This window comes from Trichoplax adhaerens, genomic scaffold, assembly GCF_000150275.1.
Source record: "Trichoplax adhaerens TRIADscaffold_9 genomic scaffold, whole genome shotgun sequence".
NCBI classification, from domain to species: Eukaryota; Metazoa; Placozoa; class Uniplacotomia; order Trichoplacea; family Trichoplacidae; genus Trichoplax; species Trichoplax adhaerens.
Window position 1 is genome coordinate 1,485,342 of NW_002060951.1, and position 27,643 is coordinate 1,512,984.

The 27,643-nt window shown below is 31.5% G+C and overlaps 3 protein-coding genes across 3 annotated transcripts; 2 read left to right on the forward strand and 1 right to left on the reverse strand.

The window, feature by feature from the left end:
• Positions 1-1,042: 1,042 nt before the first annotated feature.
• TRIADDRAFT_58936 (uncharacterized protein) lies at positions 1,043-4,367 on the reverse strand (the record flags this gene model as incomplete). The annotated part of the gene is made up of 5 exons (XM_002115078.1): positions 1,043-1,310; positions 1,589-1,689; positions 1,845-1,981; positions 2,155-2,258; positions 3,895-4,367. 5 exons carry the CDS (start codon positions 4,365-4,367, stop codon positions 1,043-1,045), a joined length of 1,083 nt encoding a protein of 360 aa, XP_002115114.1.
• Positions 4,368-9,900: 5,533 nt separating this feature from the next.
• TRIADDRAFT_58937 (uncharacterized protein) lies at positions 9,901-12,534 on the forward strand (the record flags this gene model as incomplete). The annotated part of the gene is made up of 8 exons (XM_002114897.1): positions 9,901-9,911; positions 9,969-10,006; positions 10,168-10,263; positions 10,384-10,540; positions 10,676-10,814; positions 11,115-11,237; positions 11,368-11,703; positions 12,466-12,534. The coding sequence occupies 8 exons, from the start codon at positions 9,901-9,903 to the stop codon at positions 12,532-12,534; spliced, it is 969 nt and encodes a 322-aa protein (XP_002114933.1).
• A 1,780-nt stretch (positions 12,535-14,314) lies between these two features.
• On the forward strand, positions 14,315-20,520 carry TRIADDRAFT_58938 (uncharacterized protein; the record flags this gene model as incomplete). The annotated part of the gene is made up of 14 exons (XM_002114898.1): positions 14,315-14,392; positions 14,512-14,649; positions 14,737-14,907; positions 15,093-15,194; positions 15,617-15,682; positions 17,521-17,721; positions 17,919-18,155; positions 18,396-18,456; positions 18,698-18,793; positions 18,886-19,036; positions 19,161-19,299; positions 19,600-19,722; positions 19,853-20,188; positions 20,368-20,520. 14 exons carry the CDS (start codon positions 14,315-14,317, stop codon positions 20,518-20,520), a joined length of 2,052 nt encoding a protein of 683 aa, XP_002114934.1.
• Positions 20,521-27,643: the final 7,123 nt, after the last annotated feature.

A 27,643-nucleotide genomic window follows, 5' to 3' on the forward strand; every position in this document is an offset into this window, starting at 1 on the left:
TAGACGTTACAAGACCCATCCATAGACCACCATAAAAACGGTGAAATTCATAAAATATACATTACTTGCAACAGTCGGTTAAACGACTTCGCGCACAAAATTTCAACAGTTTAAAGAATTACCTTGACTACAATATTGTATTTTTCTTTGCTACGTACATATTTGTATTAAATGCAAAGAGCATCATACCGCTACGTCTATCATACTTCTAGTAAATTTAAATAGCATGTACTGTATAATGTCCATAAGCTTGCTTCAGCTATATAATTGAACCATCTTTCAAATATACAATATAATAGTGTGGGTATACGTTTATCATTTATCCATAAGGGAAGCAAAGTATAGCCACATAACAGTAACAGCGGCAATTAACTAATTATTACTATTATCAAAATACAGTACAACGAAATTTATATCAACTTCGATAATCTACATACATATCCCATTACTAAAGTCTTGAATTTGGGTACAAAACGAATGATGACGCACATGGCATCTCATTCTCTAGCATAAAAATGATATTCTACTTCAGTAGAATATAAGTAATCTGAGTTCTTATAAAAAATGAATTATAATTAGATGCATCTTAATTAACGAATTACATAGGAACTATGAAATGATATCTGAAAAGGAAAGATCAAATAATAATCATCCGTTACATTATAATTTTACAACCTTATGATACCTAAAACATGATCTCCAAACTATAAACCAGCGTTGAACAAATATACAGTAAATAGATATCTAATGATACATAAGATTTACATATGCAATAGTGCGCTATCTTAAGAATTAAAAGCGTTATCTCCATAAAACATTGTAAATTTGTACGTATTTTTGAAAAGTGACGACAACTTGTGGTCAGTCAGAATTTATGTTACACTACTGCATTAATATAATATGCATAAAATGCATTACAGAACACTGAATGCAACTATGCGGGCTGGTATACGATATACGTTTAATAGAAGTTACTTCAGGATCACCAGATACGCTATACAGTAACCAATAATAAGGTAAAATGAACCATTGTCATCAGTTCCTAATCTAAAAAGCGAGTGCATGCCTTCTTCCAGCGGCATTGAGTGCACCAAAGATGACGATTTTCCATTCCGTAGACCTTTCTACACTTTTTACCATCACCTTTGCTCTTTTTTGTTATATACGTATTTTGTTCTTTAATAAAAACACTTTCAGTTGGTGACGAAGGTTTTACGCTAGCAACATCATCTACTACTTTATCCATTGTGACCTCAACCTCTGTAAAATAAAATTCTTCTTCTCCGTTGTCTAATTTCTCAGTATTGTCTCTGAATATCATAAAAATATATTACATATTATAAGAAATGAATAAGACCAATTAATCTTAATATGCAGTATACTGTTATAAGTTTATATTTGTCTCGAGAGGTTCTTAATATGGTAGTGATATATATTATAACTAGATAACTGTGCAAAAAAAACGATAATAAAAACTATGTTATAGAATTGGCATAAAAAAAATAGGCTTCTATATGCTAATATGTAATGCTAAATATCACATGTCCTTATACGAAACTAGACAGCAATCAAGAAATAATTAATTTACCCAAAATGGATAGTACGGATATGGCGGATAATTCCTGGATAAGTAGACAAGACTTTCCTACATTTCGGCCATGTGCAACAGTAGACGGTTTTGATAGGTGACTGAAGAGATAATATAGTAAATATAAAATGAGTTCTATAAATAGAGCGTAGGATAGATACATCATTCGCTTAAGTTTATTAAATATCTATATCATCTTACACAATCATTATACCAGATTTAGGATGTAAGCTACTCGCATAAGGCTAAAACTTACACAATTCGCAGAAATGTCTGCTTGTTCAGCTTTAGTCTGCTCTTGAACTGGTGGCAATTTAGAGCACTCAGTACGAGGCGATTCATCGCAGATTTGCCGATACGATATATCGCTATTACACAAGGGTCGAGGAGAATCTATGATGGTATGAATCATTGAAGCGATTAGTATACTAATAAACAAAAATGGCTCCAAATTGAACAATGACAGATACGGAGGAAATCAGCTACGTCTTCTAATCTACTGTACTATGTTCTTCCGCATCGAACCGAAATGAAACATCAATGTCCTAAATTAGCATATCAATTACCGCTTTCTTCAACACCTTTGCCTAATGGAGAGTTACATAGTGTTGTCAATACCAATGCGGCTTCTTCTTCACCCATCACATTATCTTCATCTAAACTAGCTCGCCTTCAAACACAATTGCATTAGTGTTAGCTTAGGTGTAACAAGCTTGCAAACGTTCATTAATGAAGATCAATGTTATCAAGATAGCATACATACTTAAGGATTAATGTTATTGTTAGGTGACAAAGGCAGATTTACGAGTATGTAATCTAAAATATATATATATATATATATATATGGTATACAAACAATATGGAACCAGTGCTACTAGCGACTACAGTAGTACATCAATAACGTAATGTACTGTAGATGATGATGTTGTCCAGCACCTATGTGTCATAGTGTATATACAGTACTGCGAATATCACATCTAAGCGTGCATACCATAGTGCTGTTTTGAAAGCACATGAAACTTGCACCATCAAGTTGATCCGGTCGTAGTGAAATTAATTCATACTCTATAATCATGTACTGTAAATTTGTAATGAGCTGCAAGCGACAACGTGCATTCTATAATAGTACGACACAGTATGGCAGCACCGTGTGTTTCGGTCAATGTTGACGAAGGCATCATTACTCAGGTATTGTACGAAAGGGAAAGTAAGGCGAAAGTTGATGTCTTTTAGGAATGTAGGTTAAAATGATACAGAATCCCTGAGCTTGTGCAATCATCAATTTGCATTGAAATTAATTAATTACGTTGCAAGCAACAAGATGACGCATGCTGCTTTTCCCAACGCTTATTTGACCTTGACTGCAGATCGCCTTTTCAGAGTCAGTTTTTACTGATTACGTAGTTCATATCAGCATGTACTGAACGTGGCAGATGATAATACAGTATTATTATTATTTTACAGTACTATTCCACAACTGCAATACTGTACATTACTGTACATACAGTACTGTACTGCAGTTTGTCATCAGTTCCAGCAGATTGCTTTTATACTGCTTACTGCTTAGTGCTTACACAATGGAAACTATGGAAACATACGGTACAGTAATGGCTTACGGTGCACTAACCGTAAACTAAATTTTCTATACATTTATGGTATTGTTTTGCGGCACTGTAGCTGGGCGGGCGTCACCGATGATACAGTACATTAATATCGCATACAGTACTATGCACTGTATGCAATACTGTACTGGAGTGGAATGGGCGCTGTACCAAATAAAACTTTCTACCGTACTACACACATGCTTCTCTCTAACCAAAGTACGTAAGCACAGTTTCAGTACACGTATTGAGTATCCTTTACCAACATCTGCACAAAAGGTACGAAACTGTACTTTGTCCCAAAAAAAGAAAAATTGCCGATAGAGTCTGAATTAATTATTGAAAAATCATGGAAAATGTGCTAAAATAGTCGACCGGTAAAGTAAAAGTATAGTATTTCAATGTGTGACCTATAAGAATATTGGCAGATAAAAGAAAAAAGGGGCTACATGATATTGCGTACTGCAGTCTATTAGCAAAAAACTATTGACGCAATTTAGAAATGAACTGTTGCGAGTTGCTACTTACGCCAAACAACAAGAGAAATTACTGTCGTCTTAATTGAACGCTGTCATGATAGCAAAATTTTAAAAGGTTGTGCACTTTTCAAGTTCGATCACTGATACAGACTATACAGTAGCGACTAGCGACGTACAGTGCTTGCTGCATTAATTATAGGTGCAGCAAGTAGTGTTAACAACCTACCTCTTCGCTGCTTTGTAGATCACTTCGCGGGATAACGAACGCTTCAAACCATTACGATTTCTATATTTATTTGGAGTATCGGGGACCAAATTAACCTCAGCAACATTGCGAATGATAGTTACTTCTGGCTGCTTGCATAACTGTAATCGGACTTCTCCTTCACGAACGCTGTGATCGATCACGTTTGCGGCTACCTGAGATCCATAATAGCTAACGTATGCGATCTGACCATAACGCAAGGGGTAGCCATTATCAAGGCGCTGAAAATTGTTTCCGACGATACGGTTGTAATCTACTCGTGAATACTGGCCGTTATCGAATATCATTGTATAAGTTCCTTGACCGTAGTTTAAAGCATCATCGCCATTAACAAGCACGCCTGGATAAAAGTAGCCGTCGTCTGCTCTTGCCGCTACACGAACACATTTTACGCTGCTATTCAACGTCCGATGTTGTAAACTTGCTAGAGACATTATCAATCGTAATTTTAATCTCAATTTTTATCTGTGAGAATAGTTCGAATAATTCTATACTTGACAGAAGGTATGGAAAGAAGTTGAGAGACTGCAATATCTAGAGAAAAAATCCACAGAGTAAAGAAAAGTAGCCGCGACGGTTTTTGTTCCTGCTTAATCAACAACTACAAAAACTACCGGTTTTTCTGGAAGAAGGATACAGTAGAAGGTAGAGTTTGTTTTGAGATGATCATGGAGGTGTGGTGTCACGTGCTGCTAAATTGGGGGGCGTACGTAAGCCGATTCCCTAATTTGATTGGCTAGTTACGGTCGATGATTGAAATGTTCATAAGCGATTTCACTGTTGAAAGTGATTGAATACAAAAGTTATAGTCATCCGATCTATGGCGGCATTCATAGCAGAACGGCCCCCGTTGAATCGATCTCATTAATATTTGTTTGTTTTTTCTGTCATCTCCGATGTCACTGCGTCTGTACCATCTGACACTTCCGCTATTCATTAGCGAGCACTTTTTCTTCTTTACGCGTATTCAAGTCACGGTCACGGGCTATTGAAAAAGGGGGTCTAGATTTTGAGTACAGGTCATGGTACTGTACATTGTGTACTGTATAGTGTACAGTACTGCAGCCATAACGAAATCAGTGGTTACTCGAGTAAAAAATCTGCTCCACGTTTTTTTTTTTTTTATCAGTTTTTTTTATTATTACAATATTAGTATATGTTTCGCTCGTTGTACTTCGTGTACTATCCATAGACTGTGTCCAGTACTTGTATTTGATACGTTTACTGTGCTACTACAGCACCATTACATCTGTATCATTCTTTACCGGAATTTCGACGGAATCAGTGCTATGCAACAGTTGATGATGCTGTCCATTTTGAATTGTTGAACTGGAGTACACTGACTGTGTATAGTATAGCTTATACAGGTTACACGGGTCGAATTCATTATAACGCACCGTATACTGTACTGTATTATCGTTAAAAATGTTACATGGCCATTGGAGACCGTAGGTAAAAAGAAAATCATCGGCACAAAAACTTACAAACAGTACTGTACATTAAATTTAAATTTAAAACACCAACTGCAGCGCCGGCCGGTAGTATGCCGGGCAATCGTGGACTACCGAGCCTACAAATTATTAGCTAAGTGTACAGTAGTGTAGCGTACCGTACATGCAGTATAGTAGTTTACATTCAGGGACTGCGTGAAGAGGAGAAGAGTAATAAAAGAAGAGATTCTGGAGTGAAATAATTTTTAATTTTTATTGTGCTTTTTGTGGCACGGCGCTCAGTAGCGCTACGTAGTGTAATAGTCCTACAGTATCGTGTAAAGAAGTGACAAACAACTCGCTAGCTTAGACAAAGAAAAATACGAACCGCCCCAGGGTATTTAATGACAAACAAGAACAGAATCATACGATACTAAGAAACATAAATACAGATAGAGTACCGTACTGTACAGTACTGTACTGTATGTACAGCAGTCCTCTGCACTCTGTAGTCTGCATTTTGCCGGGCTGCTTTACAGTAGGTGGGATCTACCGTCTGTGGGAGTTCTGCGCCGTATTCACGATAACAATAATAATAATAATAATAATAATAAGCATATTGACATTTTTACGCGGAATAATAGGTACACCTAACCACCCGTATTTTTTAGGTTACATAGCTTTGCGTTGGCAGTTACACCACGGTACGGTAGATTTAATGCAAAGTAGTTCATCGAGTGTTAAAAAACAAGAATAAGGCTACGAATGAAAACTTTACACAGCACACGATAAGCATATTGTACAGTAGTTGCCGTACAGTGTACTGTACTGTATGTTAGGCTAGGATATGAATACATACTGTACTGTACAGTACAGTACAGCGTCAATCAATGTATCACGTAAGTGCACATTTCATTAACTTAGCTAGTATCACGTAATCAAATTGAATTTTCATTAACCCAAAAGTTAGAGCATAAGCACTGAACTGAAGATGCTAATTTCATGTTCAGATTGTCAGTTTGAATCACAAATAGTGCTTAATCATGGTTTAACACAAAAGCATAATCGTTTCCTTTGAAATACCTTATGTTGTACTGTACCTGTACCGCTATACGGACAGACAGATTGTACAATTGAGTACAGCAGCGCACATTGCACATGCAATATTCGTAATCGTAAGTACTGTGAGAGTTAAAATCTTAGCACTTTCGGAATGTCAGTATTACGTACCAGACAGCAAACTTGTGAAAAATACTAAAAAACGAAGGGATAGACTTTAATGTATTTTTTTTTCACTCCTTCAATTCCAGATTCGTCACCGTTTCATATTACTGTACTGGATGTACTGTATACTGTATACTACTGTACTGTACAGTATTCTGTGAGTGTACAGCACTGTACAGTATTCTACTGTAATACAAGCAGAAGCTTGGTCTAATTCAAGGCCGGACTGAGTCGCTGCTTGTCTGCATTACTGTAAGTCTGCTTTATAGTGCAAAACCTACAGCCTATTTCTGTACAGTAGATGAAAATGTGTCGATTAATTACAGTATATTTACAGTGCAGTACTGTACAGTACAGCAGAATGTATTTATTTACAGGGGCGTAACTGGGTGTTGCCACTTGTCAACAAGTCAATGTCCAAGCACAAGTAGAAATTTTGTAAAACTTACGGTTAGAAAAATAATGGATATTGTCAAATGTCATTTCGTTTTGATGATGGTGTATAATGTAGTACATTACCGTAGTCTGCTCATTTGGTTATTCACGGTTCTATCTAATTTTGATGCGAGAAATATTTATTTATTTCAACCGAACAAACATATTTGCTCGACCCCGACGATCTTTGCTTTTACTATACTGTATAATGTACATCTTGCTTACGAGTCAACGACGACAAAGGACACTTGTGATATACCCTTGATATACAGACATGCTATATGTACTGTACAGTACTATACAGTATACTGTATATACATACAGTATATGTACAGTACAGCTGTAAAGCCGTACAGTATACTGTACTGTATCGCAATTATTGAAATACTCTACTACACCGGCCATTATAATGCATCATGGTTAGTTATCTTCTAGCTTACAGGACAGTACGTACTGTATATGTTCTCGCATGAATATCCAATTGTCCTGCAGCATGGCAGTCGATGTTGATAACAAATAGTGATGCAGAGATTAGACATTTAAACCTGCAACAATTTAAGCTTATACCCAGTTTTGTGTTCACTGTGAGTACTTGCAGCTCATGGTTCGATTTTATTTTCAATATACGCATCTATTATATTTTTGTTAATTAATCATCAGTTTGAGATATACTATATTGTCATTGTTATCCTACCGGCTAACGTGATACATTGACTTTAAAAATTGATTTTACTGCATTTGTAGTCAATACTACTGATAGTAATACTAACATCCTCGGAAAGCCCAAAATAAGATGTTATCTTGAACGACAAAATTTTTAAAATAAAATTTTCTATGCCTTCAACGGTGGTACTTTTACATATGTATTGATATTGCCTAGGCCTTTTTGATGTAAGCTATCGCAGCAAATATTCTACAGTAGAAGCACAAGCATAAGCTATATTATGAAATATGATTTTATTGCTGTGATTTCTTTATTTAAAATGAGAAATTTCGGTCAAAAACAATGGAATACGACTACGTACTTAGCACTTTTCAGTGTGATGTAATTAATTAATTAATAGGGGTCTAAAATTAAAAATAATTGGATCGATAATATAATGTAAATGGCAAGCGTGTTCATTCCTATATATTTACAGTTGAAGTAAGCACCTTTAAATGGAGTAAGATAACGTGATTCAATCTAGAGACTTACTAACGATAAAGTTATTTTCAATGCTAGCAGTGCTGCTTGTTTCTTTCAAAACAGCCTGTTTGCGTTCTATGTAAGAAAGCCAGCTATAGGTATATGTATTTCCATACTTCGATGAAATATCTATTTAATGGATATAGACGTACATAATACGATATAAGCCATTAAAAGTAACATAATATGTGATAGTTTAGGCTTACCTACTTGGTATGTACAGAGCAAATTATGCTTGGTTCAAACTTTGTTCAGAGAGGATGGTGGAATCTCTTCGCTTCGTTAACTAATTGTATGGCTTCCGAAATCCGTCACGTAGCTAAAGATTGTTTAGCCTTCTAACAAGCGTAAACTGCTCCACTTACTACCTTTAGTGCGATAATAGCCCAACGACTTGTAAGTTGTTTAGTATTTACTATGTAGCTTGCTAGTACGGATAAACAAATCAATAATGAATTCTATCATTCATAACATGACATTGAAATAACGAAATAGAGAGTCTCATTACGAAATAAAGATTTTGATCATTGGTTAGCAGTATCTTTGCATAAACATTTTCTTTCGGAAGTACATACCATGTCATTGCAATTTGAAATATTTTCATTACTTAGTGCATTCCATTATCTTATAAATGTAACTGTACTCGCTTTTCAACGCTGAAATTATTCACAGAAACTAATTCACTTAAAATACGACTCCAAAACTCATCAAACTCTTGTTAAATATGTACAAGTTGAATGATATAAAAATATTTAATTAAATTAAATAACAAGTAACTTAAACTGTCAAATTCAAGAGACTCTTAATTATGTAACTCATAATGCATCATTTTGATATAGCGATGTAAATATACTTTAACTGTAACTACTAAATTGCAATTCCTTAGGAATAGACCATATTATCATGCTTAATATATTCAATTTCTACGTATTACAGAAATTGCTATCATTTTAATAGATACTATAAAAACAATATCAATGGCGCAGCAATTTCGTTGTATAAAATTAGGAATATAAGTAATGAACTGATATCACTACGAGAGAGACGAGATAAATTCGTCACGATCGCACATTAATGGATAAATCATTTATCTCAAAAATACGGCAGTTAGCATACTTCATAATTGATAACTCTTTCCGTTATCTTCTCTAGAGACATTTAAAGAATTTTTAGATAATTGTGACAAACTTACTGACACAACTGGAAGCGCTAATTCTGGCTATCCAGATCCATTGGCTTTCAATGCAATATAGTGTCTTGCATCAGCTCTAAATAAAACAGACAATAAATTAAGGGCACTCAATTCTAACCTCACTAACTTTAAATATTATACTGGAGCTATATAAATTTTCAACGCTGCCATGCAAAAGACTAATTTTTAGAATTAAACGTACGTATTGGAGCACGTTGAAGAATCCATTCTTTAATAATAAAATAGCGTAATTAGACTCGAAGATATTGACAAAATAACTTAGTGTACAATTCGTACGGTACTTTAGATAATTCTCTACGGCGCTAGGACGTGTAGATTTATTTATGGCTAGTAAAGTTGAGCTCCATGAAATCATTTTACTAAATATTTTATAAATCTTTACAATAATCCAACGAAACTGAAGTATGAGTAGTAAATTGATTAATTTCGATATTAACACTAAGCTATCTTTCTCATAAAGGGCTCACTCAGCTTTACAGATGGAGCAGAAGTAAGTGAAGTGCAAGTAATGCAATTTTGAAGCATACATAAAATTTTTTATAAATAGTTTCTATAAGCCTATGATTAGATTAGGACATTGTAAAGGTACTGCAAATTCTATCTTAAATTATTGCTAACAATTAATACTCATAATAACGATATTTTTATTGTTGTCTAGATATGTTTATTCCTCTTACATTATGTAAAGACATATTGACGAATTCTAGCTTTAATAAATTATATTATCATAAATTATTCTACCATAGGTAATATCTCGTCTACTGTGTTGGTTGCAATTGGATCGTATAAGAGTAATGGTCAAGTAATAACTTTCAATCAAACTGAACCACTCATTTGGCCAGGTTATTTATCTTACGCTATGATATAAAATCTATAAGCTGTATATCTAAAGTTTTTCAATAGCTATCTATTATAGATATAATTTCGCTTTATTTTTATCGATTAAAATCTTTATTGTATAGGAGATCAAGGTCATATTCCGATTGACGGATTCGAAACTAGATTCATAAAGAAGTATATTTGCTCTGGGCTCTTCACAGCTATGTCAATTGTATCTGCAGTTGTCATGATAATCGCCCTAATGTTCTTAGCAATTAATTTTATACATCGTAAATTAAGGTAATTACTGGATCATTACATTAATTATATGAAGTCAATTTTTTATCGTATATCTAGAAATACGGCGCTCTATTAAATATTGTTATAGATATTGCTGATAGCTTATCGCAACTGTTTTTAATTCGTTTATGTTAGGGTTATCAAAATGTCGAGTCCAAGAATAAATAATCTCATATTAATTGGTTTTATATTATACTTTGTGGCTGTTGTTATGTTTGGAGTAGACTCTGGTACAGTTAATAAAATCTATCTACCAGCGATTTGTACTGCTCGTGTTAGTCTATTATCTATAGGATTTACACTATCATTCGGCGCTATGTTCGCTAAAACTTGGCGAGTCCATGTTATTTTTACAAACAAGACGAGTACAAAAGTGGTAATTAACTTCTTTTTATTTAATTTAACTCGAATTTATTCGTATACTCTTGTTAAATAACATTTCATCATATTATACAGTAGTGTTTAGATCAAGATTTCGTATTCTATAATGCTAGTATAACAACGAAATAGCTTTACGATTCGATTAAAGTTAATTTACTAAAGTACTTTGATGTAATTTAATATATTATTAAAGGTTATCAAAGACCATTCTCTTTTTGGTTTAACATTCTTGTTATTTGTGGTTGATTTGATTATTTTGGGAGTATGGATAGCTATTGATCCGTTTACAGGTCAATATGAAAAGTTTACATCCTATGTAAGTTATTCTTATTATTTACAGTATATTAAATTTAAATGGTCGCATAAATTTTATTGTATTTAATATAAGTAATAATTAATTATTTATTATAAATTTGTTGAATGTTTGTACTTTATTTAAATAATAGCCATCTAAGCTTGGATCCAATATTATTATACAACCGCAAACGGTGATTTGCAGTTGTCAGTATAGTTCTATTTGGCTAGCAATTATCTACGGATATAAATTTCTGTTACTTGTATTTGGTACATTTTTGGCATGGGAGACACGAAGTGTTTCGATTGCAGAATTAAACGATTCTCGTCATATTGGATTAGCTATCTATAACGCTGTTATATTCGCAACAATCGGTGTATTAGTGGGTCAATTGACACAAACTGGTATAGATGGAGGATATATTATTAATTCGTCATTTATACTAATTTGTGCGACATCTAGTATGTGTCTTTTCTTTATACCGAAGGTAAGGATAACTATACTAAGCGTTAATAGAGATTTCGAGATTGCCTTGGTACTGTAGCTATAAGCAATAAATTTTAGATTAAAATATTGGAAGAGTTAATGTAAGGTTTATTTATAATTAATCGATTACTATATTATACTGATTTGTGAACTTTTCATTTATTATGTTGTGTTTCTTAGATTCAGCTTATCAGAAGCTCGAACTATTCTATATTGTCAATGCGTAGTAGAGGATCATCTATGCAAAGACCTTAATCAAGTATACTACAGGCTAATGGCGGAAGCACTAAAAGACAGATGACTGGAAGTGGTTCTCATGCAGAAAGTATAGCCTAAGAATAGCGAGCAATATTAGTTTAGAGTTCAGTTAAGGAATTATAGCCTATGTTGTCAAAGTAAAATTAAGTCCTCAATTGAAAGCTATCGTGCTTTAAGCTGTGAATCCTTTAAATCCGCGTAAAGCTTTTACTTGTTTTATTATGTATAGGCAAAAGAATGTTGTCTACTTGTGGCGTATTAAAACAAATATGCTAATTCCAGAACATTTTAATTATATGTAAACAAAGTCGATTTATATAGTTTGTAGGATTATCATGAGACTTAAAATTAAAAAATTATTGTAATGGCGCATATCATGCTTTACTTCAATTTAGTATTTAATAATACTAACTATACATGCCATTGTTTGCTATAGTTAGAGACGATGGCATCTGTTATAATAAGTAATAAGCAAAGTGTATACCGAATACTATGTTGTTATTAGATATATTTATACGCAGAGTTGGCTGAATACATAGTATATCTGACCGTAGGACGTCAGATATTAGCTTGATAATTATAATTAATCTAAAGTGTATTTTAGGTGTTGCCAAACCCAATAAAATATGTAGTGTCTATGTAATATCTATAAATGATCACATTCGATTGAAATACATGCAGTAGTATATATGAATGGTACGGTATTAACTATAATATCGAAGTTATAAGATACCATGCATTAAAAAAGCTGTAGAGAATATTAATACAAAGACTGAAACATCAGTTAATTCTTCATTGTGACACATGTATATCATTTGTTTAACTTTAATATTTTTGCCCTTGTTTTATGTACCAGATGTTTTACGACAAGAAACTTTACGATTAAAGCAATCGCTTTTTCTCAATATAGGATTGCTTACTCATATTGATGCTATTCAAAAAAGTAATCCTTTATAAGGTTATTAATTCGTTACGAGAATAAATTAATATTATGGTAGTTAAATATATTAAATATTGATTACTTATATTCACTGTTGAAAACTCAACTGGCCTTAAATCAAGGTTTGCAGATTAGCATAGTAATATCGTGGCTAATTACGTAACTGTATTTCGTAGCCATAATAACATTTCCGTAGTTATTTTACTACTAATGGTGAATAACGTCTACACGTTAAAGCTACGGTACAATAATTTTATTTCTACAAATTACTATGAGAAGAAAACATCTACATAAAATGCTATTTTATGCTATAGATAAAAGGTGCTGAATTGATATCTTTTAGGATTCAATCTCTTTTAAAATTTAAGATTTAATATCTTTCATCCAAACAAACAACTTATGCAGTTAGTCTTGCTGCAATTCTCAGTATATTACAAATGTTGTTCAACCTTTTAATTCGCTTTCCGCCGAGGTTATGCATCAATTCAATTACTAGGTTAAATTGCAGCATTCACGAATAATCAAGTCATCATAAAGGTTTTCAATATTGATTTCTACTTCCATTTTAATCAAAATTGAATCTTAAATATACGGTAGTCTTTAGTTGATATGACAATTGTGACATGGTACGTACCTTGATTACTTTATTTTTATTTCCATTGTTTCATACAAATCAAGTTATAGTAATTGAAGTCCAAGCATAGAAATAAAAATCATCAGTTTCGTCGAATAACTGAAGCAAAATTTTACAAAGCAGAATCATAAATTCGCTCCCTTAGTATCTAAAAGACAATAATAAGCGTAATTAATTTTACTGACGTCATTTGTAATCAATTTAAAATTTACTAACAGAAATATACTAAGTTATAAGAAATATTGACTTTTCATAGTCAAAACTAGACATTGACATTTCGATTTTATATTATTTATACATACTGACAGATTAAACAATTAACCCGTGGGTATCGCTACAGATGAAGTTGAGCTGTTCTCAATTATGCAAAACTGTCAACAAATTGAAATCATATTCAATCTTTTTCCAGTATTATCTACTTATAGTAAATACTTGTATGATTCAATCTTTGCATCAATTTACACTTTGTATTTTATTACACTGCACATTGTTATTACCAAGGTATAAATAAAAGCAACATCAGTAATACGAATTCATTAATCGTTTTTCGAACTGTCGTAATTTTGATCATTTACGTGATATTAACGACATCAAGAAGTTAAGAATATGATTAAGAAAGACCTTTACTCAACTTCAACACTGTGTTTCTGTTATTTGGCGTTATGTATTCTTCCAGTTTACTCGTCTGGTACCAAGACGCCGTTACATTTAGGAGGTACATATCCAGCAAGTTACGTCTACCTTAAAAGTTCGATGAAGATGATGAAAAATGTAGCAGATATGGCAATACGTGATATTAATGCGAGAAGCGATGTTCTCGAGCAGTATGAACTCAAGCTAAAGTTATTAGATGACGGGGTAAGCACTTTGCGTTAACGGTTAATCGTGCTCATGTGTCTTAAAGTTTCAATTTTTTCTATAATATTAATTCTTAAATACGGCAACGGTTGTGGACATTACATATTTTCTCCTAGTAGTATAACAAAATTATTGCTGGAAAAGTCTTTGTCAATGAAGTTCTACACGGTCCACAACTTATGGCTTTACTGGGACCTTATACGTCTCATTCGTCTTCAGTGGTTGCTACTATAGCTCGTTACTGGAATCTTATTCAGGTTTTGATGATAGTTTATTATTACTTGTAATTTAGACTGATTTCCTTTGATATCTCTAGTTATTTTTCTTATTTTCTGATGCTATAGCTGTCAGCTGGGGCCACATCAACACAATTCAGCAATCGAGAGGAATTTCCCTACTTCTATAGTAGCCTATTGACGGATATTACATATAACTCTGTTCGTGTAGGATTAGTGAAAAGATTTGGATGGAAAAGAGTAGCTATCTTGTATCATAGCGATGTATTATTTGACAATGTTAGTAAGCGTACTGACATATCTTAGCGTGGTCTATATTTCATAAAATATGAGTATCCATCTATCCATATGTGTGACATTTATCGATTTAATTAATTATACCCACACTTTAGTGTAGTATTACAATTATTCTTTACTATAATTTGAAAGTATAAAGTTTAATGATCGATGTATTTATATTATAGGGAGCCCAGCACTTGCAAACAGAATTGGAGAAGGCTAGTATCAATATTATTGCAAGGGAAACTTTTGTCACTGAACCTGATTTACAAGTTAAAACGTTAAAGGTAACAGTGAATGTCAAAAAAGAATTTTGTATTTTAATTTAAAATTTTGATTATTGAACGTAGCTACAACCTAAGTTATGTTTCTAAATGGAATATCAAACGATATCAAAGCAAGAGATATTGCCCAATAAAATGAAAGTGAGATCACAGACGTAATTTACGGGTGCTTCAATACTCTGATCGCGAAGGCGATTACACTATTTGTACTTGCTATTGTACAGAAGCACTTCTTAAATAAATCTTTTTGGAAACGATATAAAAAAGGGCATCGCAGCTGATAACAGCACTAATCATAAATAAGCGACTCTTACGTAGCATAATAAATTGCTTTATTCAGTGCCAATTTGAATAGCTTAAATAGCGCCGGCATTAATATTCAATTTTATCGAATACAATTACGATATTTTTTGATATTTTCCTAGGAAAAAGGTGCTCGAATTATTTTCCTGTTTGGTTATCCTCGCATAATGGCCAGAGTTTTTTGCCACGTAAGTTATAGGATATTTTATTGTTTAATTTTTTAATTTAATATCTAGTTACCATAGTTTATAAGCTGAGCAATCTGGTAGTAATAAAGCCAAATTTCTTTAGCAGCTATTGTCATACCTTGCTATGCTAAAATATCTGATTAAAAATTAAATTCTTTTTGTTTTATTCTTATCTGAATCAATCCTTGTTTAATTTAAGTTACGCCTTATAAATGCCAAAAATACCTTTTACTTCTTATCATCATTGATCAGATATAAAATACCAGTACTTTAATCTTTAGTCCTTCAATGTAATTGTTTTACGGTTTTTATGGAACTATAGTACTTTTTCATTGTATGTACATTGTACAGTATAAGGGATTACTCAAAGGAAGTATTACACATCTTATTATTTTTCATATTCTTACTCACTTAAACTGGGCTAAATTGGAATGGATAAATTTACAGTTGTTATTTTCTTACTGAAAAGAATTTTATCATAAAATTAAAACAATACTACACTTTCGATTTATAATAATTAACAATCATTATTTTACGCGATTGTCACATAAATCAAACTATAGGATAGTGTTCAGGCGGAATTAAGGTAACTTTATTTTGAATAAAAACACACGAAACCATGTTTATTGTTATCGATACATAAAATCTCGTGGTCCTTCCTGTTCAAAAGAGCTTCAGGTCAAATATCATTTATCATTTGTTCCAGATTACCTCAAGTATAGTAGATTGCCTTGAATGATTCAACGAGCAAAACATTAGCATTGATTCCAACGTCAGATGTTGACGCTCGTATTATCAATATTCTACAGTATTTACCCTTAATAGAAGGCTATTATTCCTCTATTTTCACACGAATTTTTATAGACATGAAGCTTTTAATAACGGTCTTCAAATAGTAGATCGCCATTGATTTAAATTTTATGCCCTAGTAAATTTTAAAAAGAATAGAATAATGTTCATATCTGGTACTCGTATTATCAGTATTCTATTTAATCTTTAAGAAAGCTATTATTTCTTCATCTTCATATGAATATTTGTGGATATGGAGCTTTTAATAACGGTCTTTATATATTAGATTGCCATTGCTATAAATGTGATGTCTACGTAAATCCTATAATTTGATGAATGATATTTGCATTTGTGTATTGATCTAAGTAATTATTCTCATCAGTACGGTACGGTCTGCTCCTATGTTGGTTAAATTATGAATATATACTATAATGTTGTCAAGTTACATTGCAAAATTTATTAAGAAATGATTGGATCTCAGCTACTCGAACAATTAAGAGAGCATAAACCGAATAACTTCGTTTACAAATCTGTTAACCCATGTTTTATGCATTATAATTATTGAAGATTTATTTTTTCACATAGCCGATATTACATGATTTGATTAACCATAACTTTATTCGTAATATATATTAATTAAGTGCATATTAAATATATGGTGGTACAAAATTAAATCAAATATGTCAACCTTTATTTGTTAACAAAGAGACTAAAATAGAGATTTGCTTTGGTTTATTATCTTATTCACTGTGTTCTCCAGTTCCAACGATAACTTTTGATGGGATTCTCAGTTTTTCAATTTTTTTTTTCTAATGAGTCTCAATAAGCGTCTTAGGGGATGTGCTATTTACATTACAACGTTGTATCGGCATTAGTCTTAGGCTTGGAACCATTTCTACATAGTATATTAATCTAATCAATCTTTCGACAACTGAAAAGGAATTTATACTTCCGTTATCGTCATTGTAATATTAAATTTATTAGTTTAAGTATTGAATATTGCGTTATGTGCTGCTAAAAATTCCTTAACGCAACGTAATATGATTTAGGCTTACAAACTTGGCATGTATGGAGAAAACTATGCTTGGTTTGGCTCGATCTTTACACAGAGGTTATGGTGGAATCGCTTTGCACCATTAACTAACTGTTCAGCTTACGAAATCCTTCAAGTAGCCAAAGGTTACATAGCCTTTCGTAACACGAATGCTCCACTCCTTTCTGATTTTAACACAATGACCGCTCCGGGACTTGTAAGTTGCATATAACATGATACTTATTGATTAGGAATGATGAGCAAACCATGATTGAGCTCTATCTTTTAAAATCCGTAAATGTTTTGCTCTAATTTCGTAAAGTGACTAAACCATATTAAATTATAGGGTTTAGTAAGCTAATGCATAAAGTAATTATTGGTTGTAATTGTCTTTTACTATAATTCTTCTTATAGACATTTCAAGAATTCTTAGATAATTATGATAAATTTACCAACACAACTCGAAGTAGTAGTGACGATTATCCGAATCCTTTGGCTTACGATTCATTATGGTGTCTTGCATCAGCTCTAAATGAAACAGATAATAAATTACGGCAACTCAATTCAAGCCTCGCTGATTTTAAATACGACGCCAAGATAGCAGAAATATTCAATATTGCTATTCAAAAGACTAGTTTTTTAGGATTAACCGTATGTATAAAAGTGTAGATAAGACTTTATGATCTTTTTCTAGACGGATTCGTACGCACGATGATATCAATTAAATTGAGGATATAGTTGTAATAGTGTACCATAATTGGTAATTCTATCCATACTTAGGAAAATTTGAATTTTAATGTTAATTCAAAAATTAATTATGATGAAACATTACCAAAGTACGAGTAGTAAATTTCCTGATTTGGATCTTAAATAAATTATCTCTCATAAAAGGGTCCGTTCAGTTTTTCAAGTGGAGCAAGGGTTGGGAATGCCTATATACAGCAGTTCCGAGGTGAGAATAAGAATATAAATGATTTTTATACCTAGGGTAGATTTATAGTAATGTTAATGTACTGGCTGTAGAAATGATTTCTGATGTTAGCGAGCCGTTTAATCTATAATTGTTAGCGATTATAAATTTCTGCTGTGCGAGAATCTTTATAACATGATCTTAGTAATGTTACACTAAGTAAAAGAATGTGAGTAAATGGTTATTTTAATAGTTATCGTAATCGTAAATAATCCTATCATAGGCAATATTTCATCTACTGGATTAGTTGTGGTGGGATCGTATAGGAGTGTAGGTCAAGTGATAACTTTTAATGAAAGTGAACCACTTATTTGGCCAGGTATATTCCTTAAATTTTTTCCAATGGTTACCATCTATAATGAAGTGTATACTTTAGTTTTAATCGTAAGTATTAAAATCTTTATTCCGCAGGGGGTCATGTTCCGTTCGATGGATTTATAACTAGCTACTTGGAAAAGTACATTACCATAGGGGTATTCGTTGCTATGTCAATTTTATCTGTGATTGGTATGATAGCTGCCCTTACATTTTTGTACATCAATTATTTGCATCGCAATTTGCGGTAAATGTCGTACTAGTACATCATATCATTTGGCCAATCTTGCAAATTGGCCTATAAAATTTATATTAAAGGGATAAATATACTCGATAACTTATCTCAACTGTTTTTAATTCGTTTATGTTAGGGTTATCAAAATGTCAAGTCCAAGAATAAATAATCTCATATTAATTGGTTTTATATTATGCTTTGTGGCTGTTGTTATGTTTGGAGTAGACTCTGGTACAGTTAATAAAATCTATCTACCAGCGATTTGTACTGCTCGTGTTAGTCTATTATCTTTAGGATTTACACTATCATTCGGCGCTATGTTCGCTAAAACTTGGCGAGTCCATGTTATTTTTACAAACAAGACGAGTACAAAAGTGGTAATTAACTTCTTTTTATTTAATTTAACTCGAATTTATTCGTATACTCTTGTTAAATAACATTTCATCATACTATACAGTAGTGTTTAGATCAAGATTTCGTATTCTATAATGCTAGTATAACAACGAAATAGCTTTACGATTCGATTAAAGTTAATTTACTAAAGTACTTTGATGTAATTTAATATATTATTAAAGGTTATCAAAGACCATTCTCTTTTTGGTTTAACATTCTTGTTATTTGTGGTTGATTTGATTATTTTGGGAGTATGGATAGCTATTGATCCGTTTACAGGTCAATATGAAAAGTTTACATCCTATGTAAGTTATTCTTATTATTTACAGTATATTAAATTTAAACGGTCGCATAAATTTTATTGTATTTAATAGAAGTAATAATCAATTATTTATTATAAATTTGTTGAATGTTTGTACTTTATTTAAATAATAGCCATCTAAGCTTGGATCCAATATTATTATACAACCGCAAACGATGATTTGCAGTTGTCAGTATAGTTCTATTTGGCTAGCAATTATCTACGGATATAAATTTCTGTTACTTGTATTTGGTACATTTTTGGCATGGGAGACACGAAGTGTTTCGATTGCAGAATTAAACGATTCTCGTCATATTGGATTAGCTATCTATAACGCTGTTATATTCGCAACAATCGGTGTATTAGTGGGTCAATTGACACAAACTGGTATAGATGGAGGATATATTATTAATTCGTCATTTATACTAATTTGTGCGACATCTAGTATGTGTCTTTTCTTTATACCGAAGGTAAGGATAACTATACTAAGCGTAAATAGAGATTTCGAGATTGCCTTGGTACTGTAGCTATAAGCAATAAATTTTAGATTAAAATATTGGAAGAGTTAATGTAAGGTTTATTTATAATTAATCGATTACTATATTATACTGATTTGTGAACTTTTCATTTATTATGTTGTGTTTCTTAGATTCAGCTTATCAGAAGCTCGAACTATTCTATATTGTCAATGCGCACTAGAGAATCACTTCGAAGACCTCAATCAACTTTGTTCCAAGTTAATGGCGGAAGCACTAAAAGACAGATGACTGGAAATGGCTCTCAAGTAGATAGTTTAGCCTAAAATATTGCCAAACAATATTAGTTTAGTGTTTAGTCAAATAAATAGAGCGGATAGATTATAATTTCCAAAAGTAAGCTGAACAATTTTCGCTTTTATAAATATGATATATTAAGCGGCAAATTTTAATATTCTTCTAAGAATTTACCTACTATATCGTAGATAGATAAATAATAACGATATCTATATTATAGTATATTATAGCATTAAGATTAAAGTGTTTATTCTAGCAAATTTTAAAATGTAAGCAATTCGTTAAGATTATTATAGGATCGCCTAACTTAATCATTATTGTGTTGTATTTCGCATTATAATCTCATTTTAGTATTTAATAATGATGATCAAATGAATATATAATATACATTTACGGAAAGCCTCCACTTTTCTGTTCTACTCACTAATCCCAGATCAATATTTACGGCGTGTTTTATGTCTTTCGATTAATGTAAACTAGAGATAATCGTATCTGATATGATTAATATGATATATCTTTCACCTATTCGCCTATAGATTTGCACCTAGATCATATATGCTTGTTTTTACAGTTCTTCTGACATAAACTAAATAGGTCTGATGGGTAGTAAGCCATGCAAATAGTGAAAAATTCAATTGATAAAGGACTAATACAATAGATAGCAACACCTTAAATAAAATGAAATGTTGAAATACTCTGATGATGATTATGCCCCTTTCAGTGTGGAATTAATAAGCCTAAAAATATTATTAAGCTTCTAATCCTAAAACAAGTACGGTATCTTGTATTCGTAATACTACTAGATTTGTAGCATTTATAATTAATTGCCGGATATTTCTGCGATCATAGAGATAAATTATATTACTTATGTTGCCATGTGATATAGTAAATAATTATAGCTGATTTGTACACAAGACCAGGCGCGTAAAATACCGGTAGATATTGTAATGATATGACGTGGTATATAGTATTACCATAGGCATCATCCGTTACATTTAAATTCAGGAGAAACAAGTATGTTCACTCATAATAGCAACTTATAATGGAGTTACAAGTTTGTTATGGCACTTTATACAGCGGAAATGAATTCTAAAAATAATAATGTTTTGATGGTAGCATTATCTACTAGATGCAAAACTGAAAGAAGATGGATCTAGACTACAACCAATAGGAATTCTTGTATATTCATAAAAAAGGTTCATTATGCTTTAGTTTACATCATGACATACTGAAAGATCAGGAAATTAAAAAATTAAACTAGAATAAGACCTTTAAATCTATTACGTGTTATAAGTGATTTCATTACTTCCTAATGAAAGTATTTCATAGACTAGATAAGGACTACTTATCGCTTAATTCCATACCGAGAACGATGTTATAGAATCAGTACTTACATGGCAACTAAGATTAATCAACCATATCAAATCTGCTAGATATTCGGGCAATGCTGGCTTTAGTGAAAAGAAATTGATAGGAAATTTGATTATGAAATTTGCAATTAGCTCTGTTATAAATATTTGAATAAGTATTATTCAAGCAGGAAATAATTGGTGGTCATGGGTTGAGAATTTCGACGGAAATTTAAATTGTAATTCCACCTAACAATTATCAGATCAGATCAGTCAGCTATAATATATCTTGATCTTTAATCATTACATTAGAATATTGAACAGCAAAGTAATTAATTTTATTATTAGTATCATTATTGGTAACAGATATATTGCTTTATAGATTCTAATTTTAAAGTATACGATCAATAAAGTTGAAAAACAATAGTATCTTAAGGTTGCAGCCAGTCTAAATAAATATTTGCTGCGTGTGTATTATAGTGCTTAACTTATATTGACATCGTTTTATATTTATTTACATTTTCTTTTTATTTTTCTCGGAAGCTTAACTAAAAATAATCTTGTATGCGATACGGTCTTAATTATTATTGCAAACGTTAGATATTTATACGGATGGCATGATAAAAGAAACTCGCCATCGATTGATAGTGAACAGGCAAGTTAAATTTCTGAAGTGAACTTGTCTAACATCTGCGATTTCGATAATGTTATTATTGCAGGCATGATTTTTACCGTTTTATAATAATAATGAGAACTGGTGTTGCTGGTGGCATCAATAGTTATTACTTAGTTAATAATTATAGAGTATCACATGAAATTCTTTAATAAAGAATTTATAATTGTATATTTTGTTACGAGATAAATTTTTTATAAGCTCTAATTTGGCCATGTTTCGATTATATTTTAAATTGAATATTTAATTCTATGCAAGGTCGTAAATAGCTGCTTAAATATGATCCTATTGCCTGTAAGACCAAGATGCGATTCTAAAAGATTATGAAGTACCGTTACACGGATAAATCAATAGTCTAGAGCTATGAATTCGTTCCTTACCAGACTTTATATTCAATTCTCCTATCTCGTTATTCTTTGCATTTAAAGTAGATGTGATCAAAATGTATCTATTTTTAAAAGTGATCATTATGAGCAGATTATTAACTTATGACTTGTTGAGACCTATTACTAATACCACATTTAATGGTGCATTACAGCAGTTTCACTTACAATAAATTTCTGCCTATGAAAAAAGTTTTAATTTCGTGTTAGTAAATTAGTGAAAATCAATTGTTTGTGATCTATGGATCACTTAATTATAACTTCTCCTATTGAGGCATTGAAAATATCAATAAAAAATTAGTCCAGTCCGATCTTTCTATTGATAAATTCCGCAACATATTAGATTTTAAGATAGTTCACGTATATTAAATTCTGTTAAAATATTATTAATCTGCTCCCGTGCATTAATCCTTGTGACTGATATCGAATAATTGATGCAGTTGTTGATTGAGTTAACAGCGCAATGCGTGACAATATATAATATATAGGATATTATAAAGCATTATAAACACTTATTGATGCTTTTAAAGATTATGAAATACCGATCATATGCACTGATAGCTTAAATCAACTTGTCATCGAACGTATAGCTTATATTTTTGTTTTTGTTCAGCAAGATAACAATTGAATAGTTTTATAATGAAACAAAGTATGGACACACATTTTATTTATATTATTGTCGCATAAAGTACTTCCATGTCTTCATTTTAGAGATTTTCAAAGTTCGCTATTAGGAATTCAAAGTTTGGGAATTAAATTAATTATATTCAAAATATCTTTTTTTATACCTTCGTAGATTATAATATAAGTTATTGCATTATTACTTCTGTTTTATTATAAGTATATAGCACCATTTATTTTAATATAGTTTAGTAGATGTGATGAAATTTCTACTATTATTGATAAATTTGTCAATAGTCTCGTAACTTAATTAATATAAAATTTGTAAAGATCTTAGGTGAAAAACGATTAGATACTTCTGCATCATGAGTCAATTGAGTGGTAATATTAGGTATTAAAAATTGTAGAATGGTTTTGTTTCCAGTTTTACCTCAAATAAACCAATCGATGTTTTGGCATTATTAAAATAATTTCATCACAATGATCACATTATCTTAATCACTACAAAAGATTACCGTCTTAGATTCGAAAGAAATGAATAGTGTAAAGATTATAAAGAATTAGCTTTTCATCTAAAAGGGAATTTAAAATTTACGGCCCAAAAGCTTTCGGGCATCATTAGAGCTATTGTTAAGAAGAATTTATTCTCTGAGCCTAAACCGCAAATTGGTGCTATAAAGTTAGACATTGCGAACGGATATTTTTGTACAAGTATCTTTTGTTAGAGTTTTTCGAGGATAATTTAAGTTAATGAACTATATATGGAAACAATATCATTTACATACAGAATACAAGATTAAAACTGGTTTCATAAGATGTATATTAGTCGTCTTCAACAACTTAAAAGAGAAATGATGTGTAATTTGGTATTTTTTAGTTAATAAATCGTGATTGATGTCATTAAAATTTGTTTAATACCGTTATATAGATTTATTATTAGATCAAGGGCTATAATTTGGAGGCCTGAACTACTTTGCATCAAACAGCATTTTATAATTTAAAGAACTCAGATTAGTATTCTGGAAAAGTGTAATTGTCAAAGCATGTATTTCCAAACACCGCAAATTTTGTAAAATTATTAGATACTTTATAAAGTAGGGTTATCTTTAATCATTTGATAAAAATTTAGTTCAAGAAGAATTTTATGAGTAAAATTGTTGTAAGATATTTAAACATGATAACCTCGAATCACCATATTATATTTTGAACATTCTCCTTAAAGTAGCTCGAATTTTCTGTAATATCATTTAGCTGACTAATTGTTGACCATCAAAGGTATATGGAATCCTGTAAAGATATCTTATAACAAGTTCTACTGCAGGTTATTTCGCTGACTGAAAATGATTACTACTGTTATCAATACGACAGTTCTATCACACTTTATTTGTCTTATTTACTAACCTATTTGTGAAAGGTTATAGCTAATATTTTGGCCGTTGTTGTATAATTTTAGGGTGTTTAAGAATTTAATTACATAATGTAGTTACTTATTGCCGTGTGGTTAAATGATTATTGTTTACTTTAATGACATGTTTTCTTATAAAAATCATAACATATATCATTCCAGTAACATCCAGTCGCAATATTAATGTCTCTCTTAGATATTCATAGTCCTTCAATACTAGACTTAGCTACAGGTCAACAGCATAGAATGTAGGACTAATATTAAGCATGTTGCCTTAAATGTAGACCACGTTAGTAATGATGATATAATCAGATTCAAGTGATAGCATTTAAAGTAGTACTTTCTTTTACAATGTTCTATAGATAAGACATTGAATTAATTTTTTAAACCCGAACAATAGACGAATAGCATAGACTAGTAGAATGACTGCAATAGAATGTCACTTGTTTACTTAAGAAAAATAAGGATGTTAAAATAAAATTTGATTATCAAATAGTATGATTATCACTTGCACTTCAGGTATAAGCTTTTGAAAAATATTATAAAGTTCGTTTATATTTTCTATTGGAAAAGTACTTCCTTCATGATATTTGTTATGCGTCTATACTGGTAGCTATCTATTAAGCTAAAGGTACCAATGCAAATTAGATGATAACATGGTTCCTTTGCAAATATAAGAGTTTTCTTTATCTGTTATCTAGTTTATTGCGAATATTCAGTATTATCTATACAATTCAAATATAAATAGTAATAAATGCTGAGGAGAAAATTTTCAACATCTTTCGTGCGCCATAATTAAATCACTATTTGACTATCACCGCAATGCTTGACAAAAGCAATTTCCTCGCTTTTTATGTGGCCTATCTTAAATAACTACATTCTTATTTTTATTGTGCGTGAGAAGAATATATGACAAAGTTGCTCACAAATAATAACTTCATTATAATGTCATCTATTATCGAACAGCTTTGATTTTTTCTCAATTATTGTGCTTAGGTTAAATTTTATTAGTGTTGGTCATTATTTTACTAGCAGTAAATTTTACTTTATAACACTACTAATGCTGTTTCTGAGGTAGGATAGGTTATAAAATTGAAGTACTAGACGACTGCGATAGGCTTACTTGAATATATTGGGCTAAGAGCTGTAATACATCTTCTTACTAGTGTTCAACTTCAGTTTTACGTTTAGCACGCAGGAAATAATTTCACTAACGCGATAATGCTAAAAACTGATCATATATCAATATTCTGAAAAATTGCTTAAAATAATTTTATCGGTCAGTGCAGACTTTCTAAGATCTTTCAGCTAGTAGATTATGAATACAAGAAAGGCTTACCTATTTTTTATATTTTAGTATAGTTGTACAAGTATACTCAATATTTAAATACTTGACTTAGCAGAGAATGTCAATTATATTTAGATAAAAATGTAATACTTCAAAATATTTTAGTATTATTTTATCGATAATTACTCCAATCTGGAGTTAATAGCCATCAGTTGATAAGTTTTAAGTAAATCTATTGAATTCAGATAGTGAGAATCTTTTGCAAATTTGTATTTCTAATATATCTCAGATTTAGCAATTTAAGAAAAACATTAATTGTTTGATGATATTGAATTATATCTTTTCAACCAATGGGAAATTAAATTAAAGGTATGGAAAAGCGCGCTTGTTTTGCCACAAGAATTTATCTGACATAGCTGACAACCAACGGTAACTTCTGTAACCCGCTTTAAGAGCAAATTTCTTCGAGCCGGCAAAATTGTATAGAATTTAGCCAATTTAATTCCTCTCCCCTGTTAATAGCCCTTAAATGTAATAAAGATTGGCAGGGTAAGTCCTAGGTTTTGCAAAACTTATTCATCGAGTGGTCACCTATTAGATGTTCAAGAGTTAAGAGTCAAGAGTTAAGATCTTCCATTAAATTAAAATATGTCCTATTAAAAACATGCCACTTCAGAGCCATTTAGACTTATGCAAAGGTGCAGAACTCTTGTACAGTTGACTCAATCTCAGCTAAACATGTTTGCCTTATCATTGAATTTTTCGTAGATTTCACAAAGAATAGTGTGCGTTAATCTTAAAATCGAATGCATATTTAATTTGTCTGCGTATGAATTTTTAAATAGATTTTACTAATGTAATAGATCGCAAATATTGCAATATAGCTGTCGATTATGATTTAATTTAGCAGACGATGGTCTATGACACCTACAGTTCGTTTATTGCTATGTTTGACAATGGAATTATCAACGTTACAAGGCCGTACTCCTAAGCCCTAAACTATTTTTTACATTGGATTGCACAACTAACTGTTCCTTTGCGAAATCAAATTGCATTCATAGCAAACATCGCACGCATGAAAATAGGGATGATTGAATCATGTATAGATGGAGCTGGTTCAAACTTGCAAGATACTCTTATATACGCGTACAGTAGTTTCTATCTTTCGCTAATTTTATGTTAAATATTACCATTGGTATAATTAATGCATCTGGTCTTAGAAATCTGAAGGAAAGAGGCTGCTAATATTACGTGATTATTACCATCAGTATACTAGATAGCTTTAGAGCATTTAATTTTGGCAATATAGTGTTAACTTCCAAATACGGTATAGTCTATTCTTAGTAAAATTTAATTTTCACTAAACTGCAGCATAACTCCTTATTTGTGTAACCTATCTTTAACAATTCACACAGTGGAAATTTGATTACTAT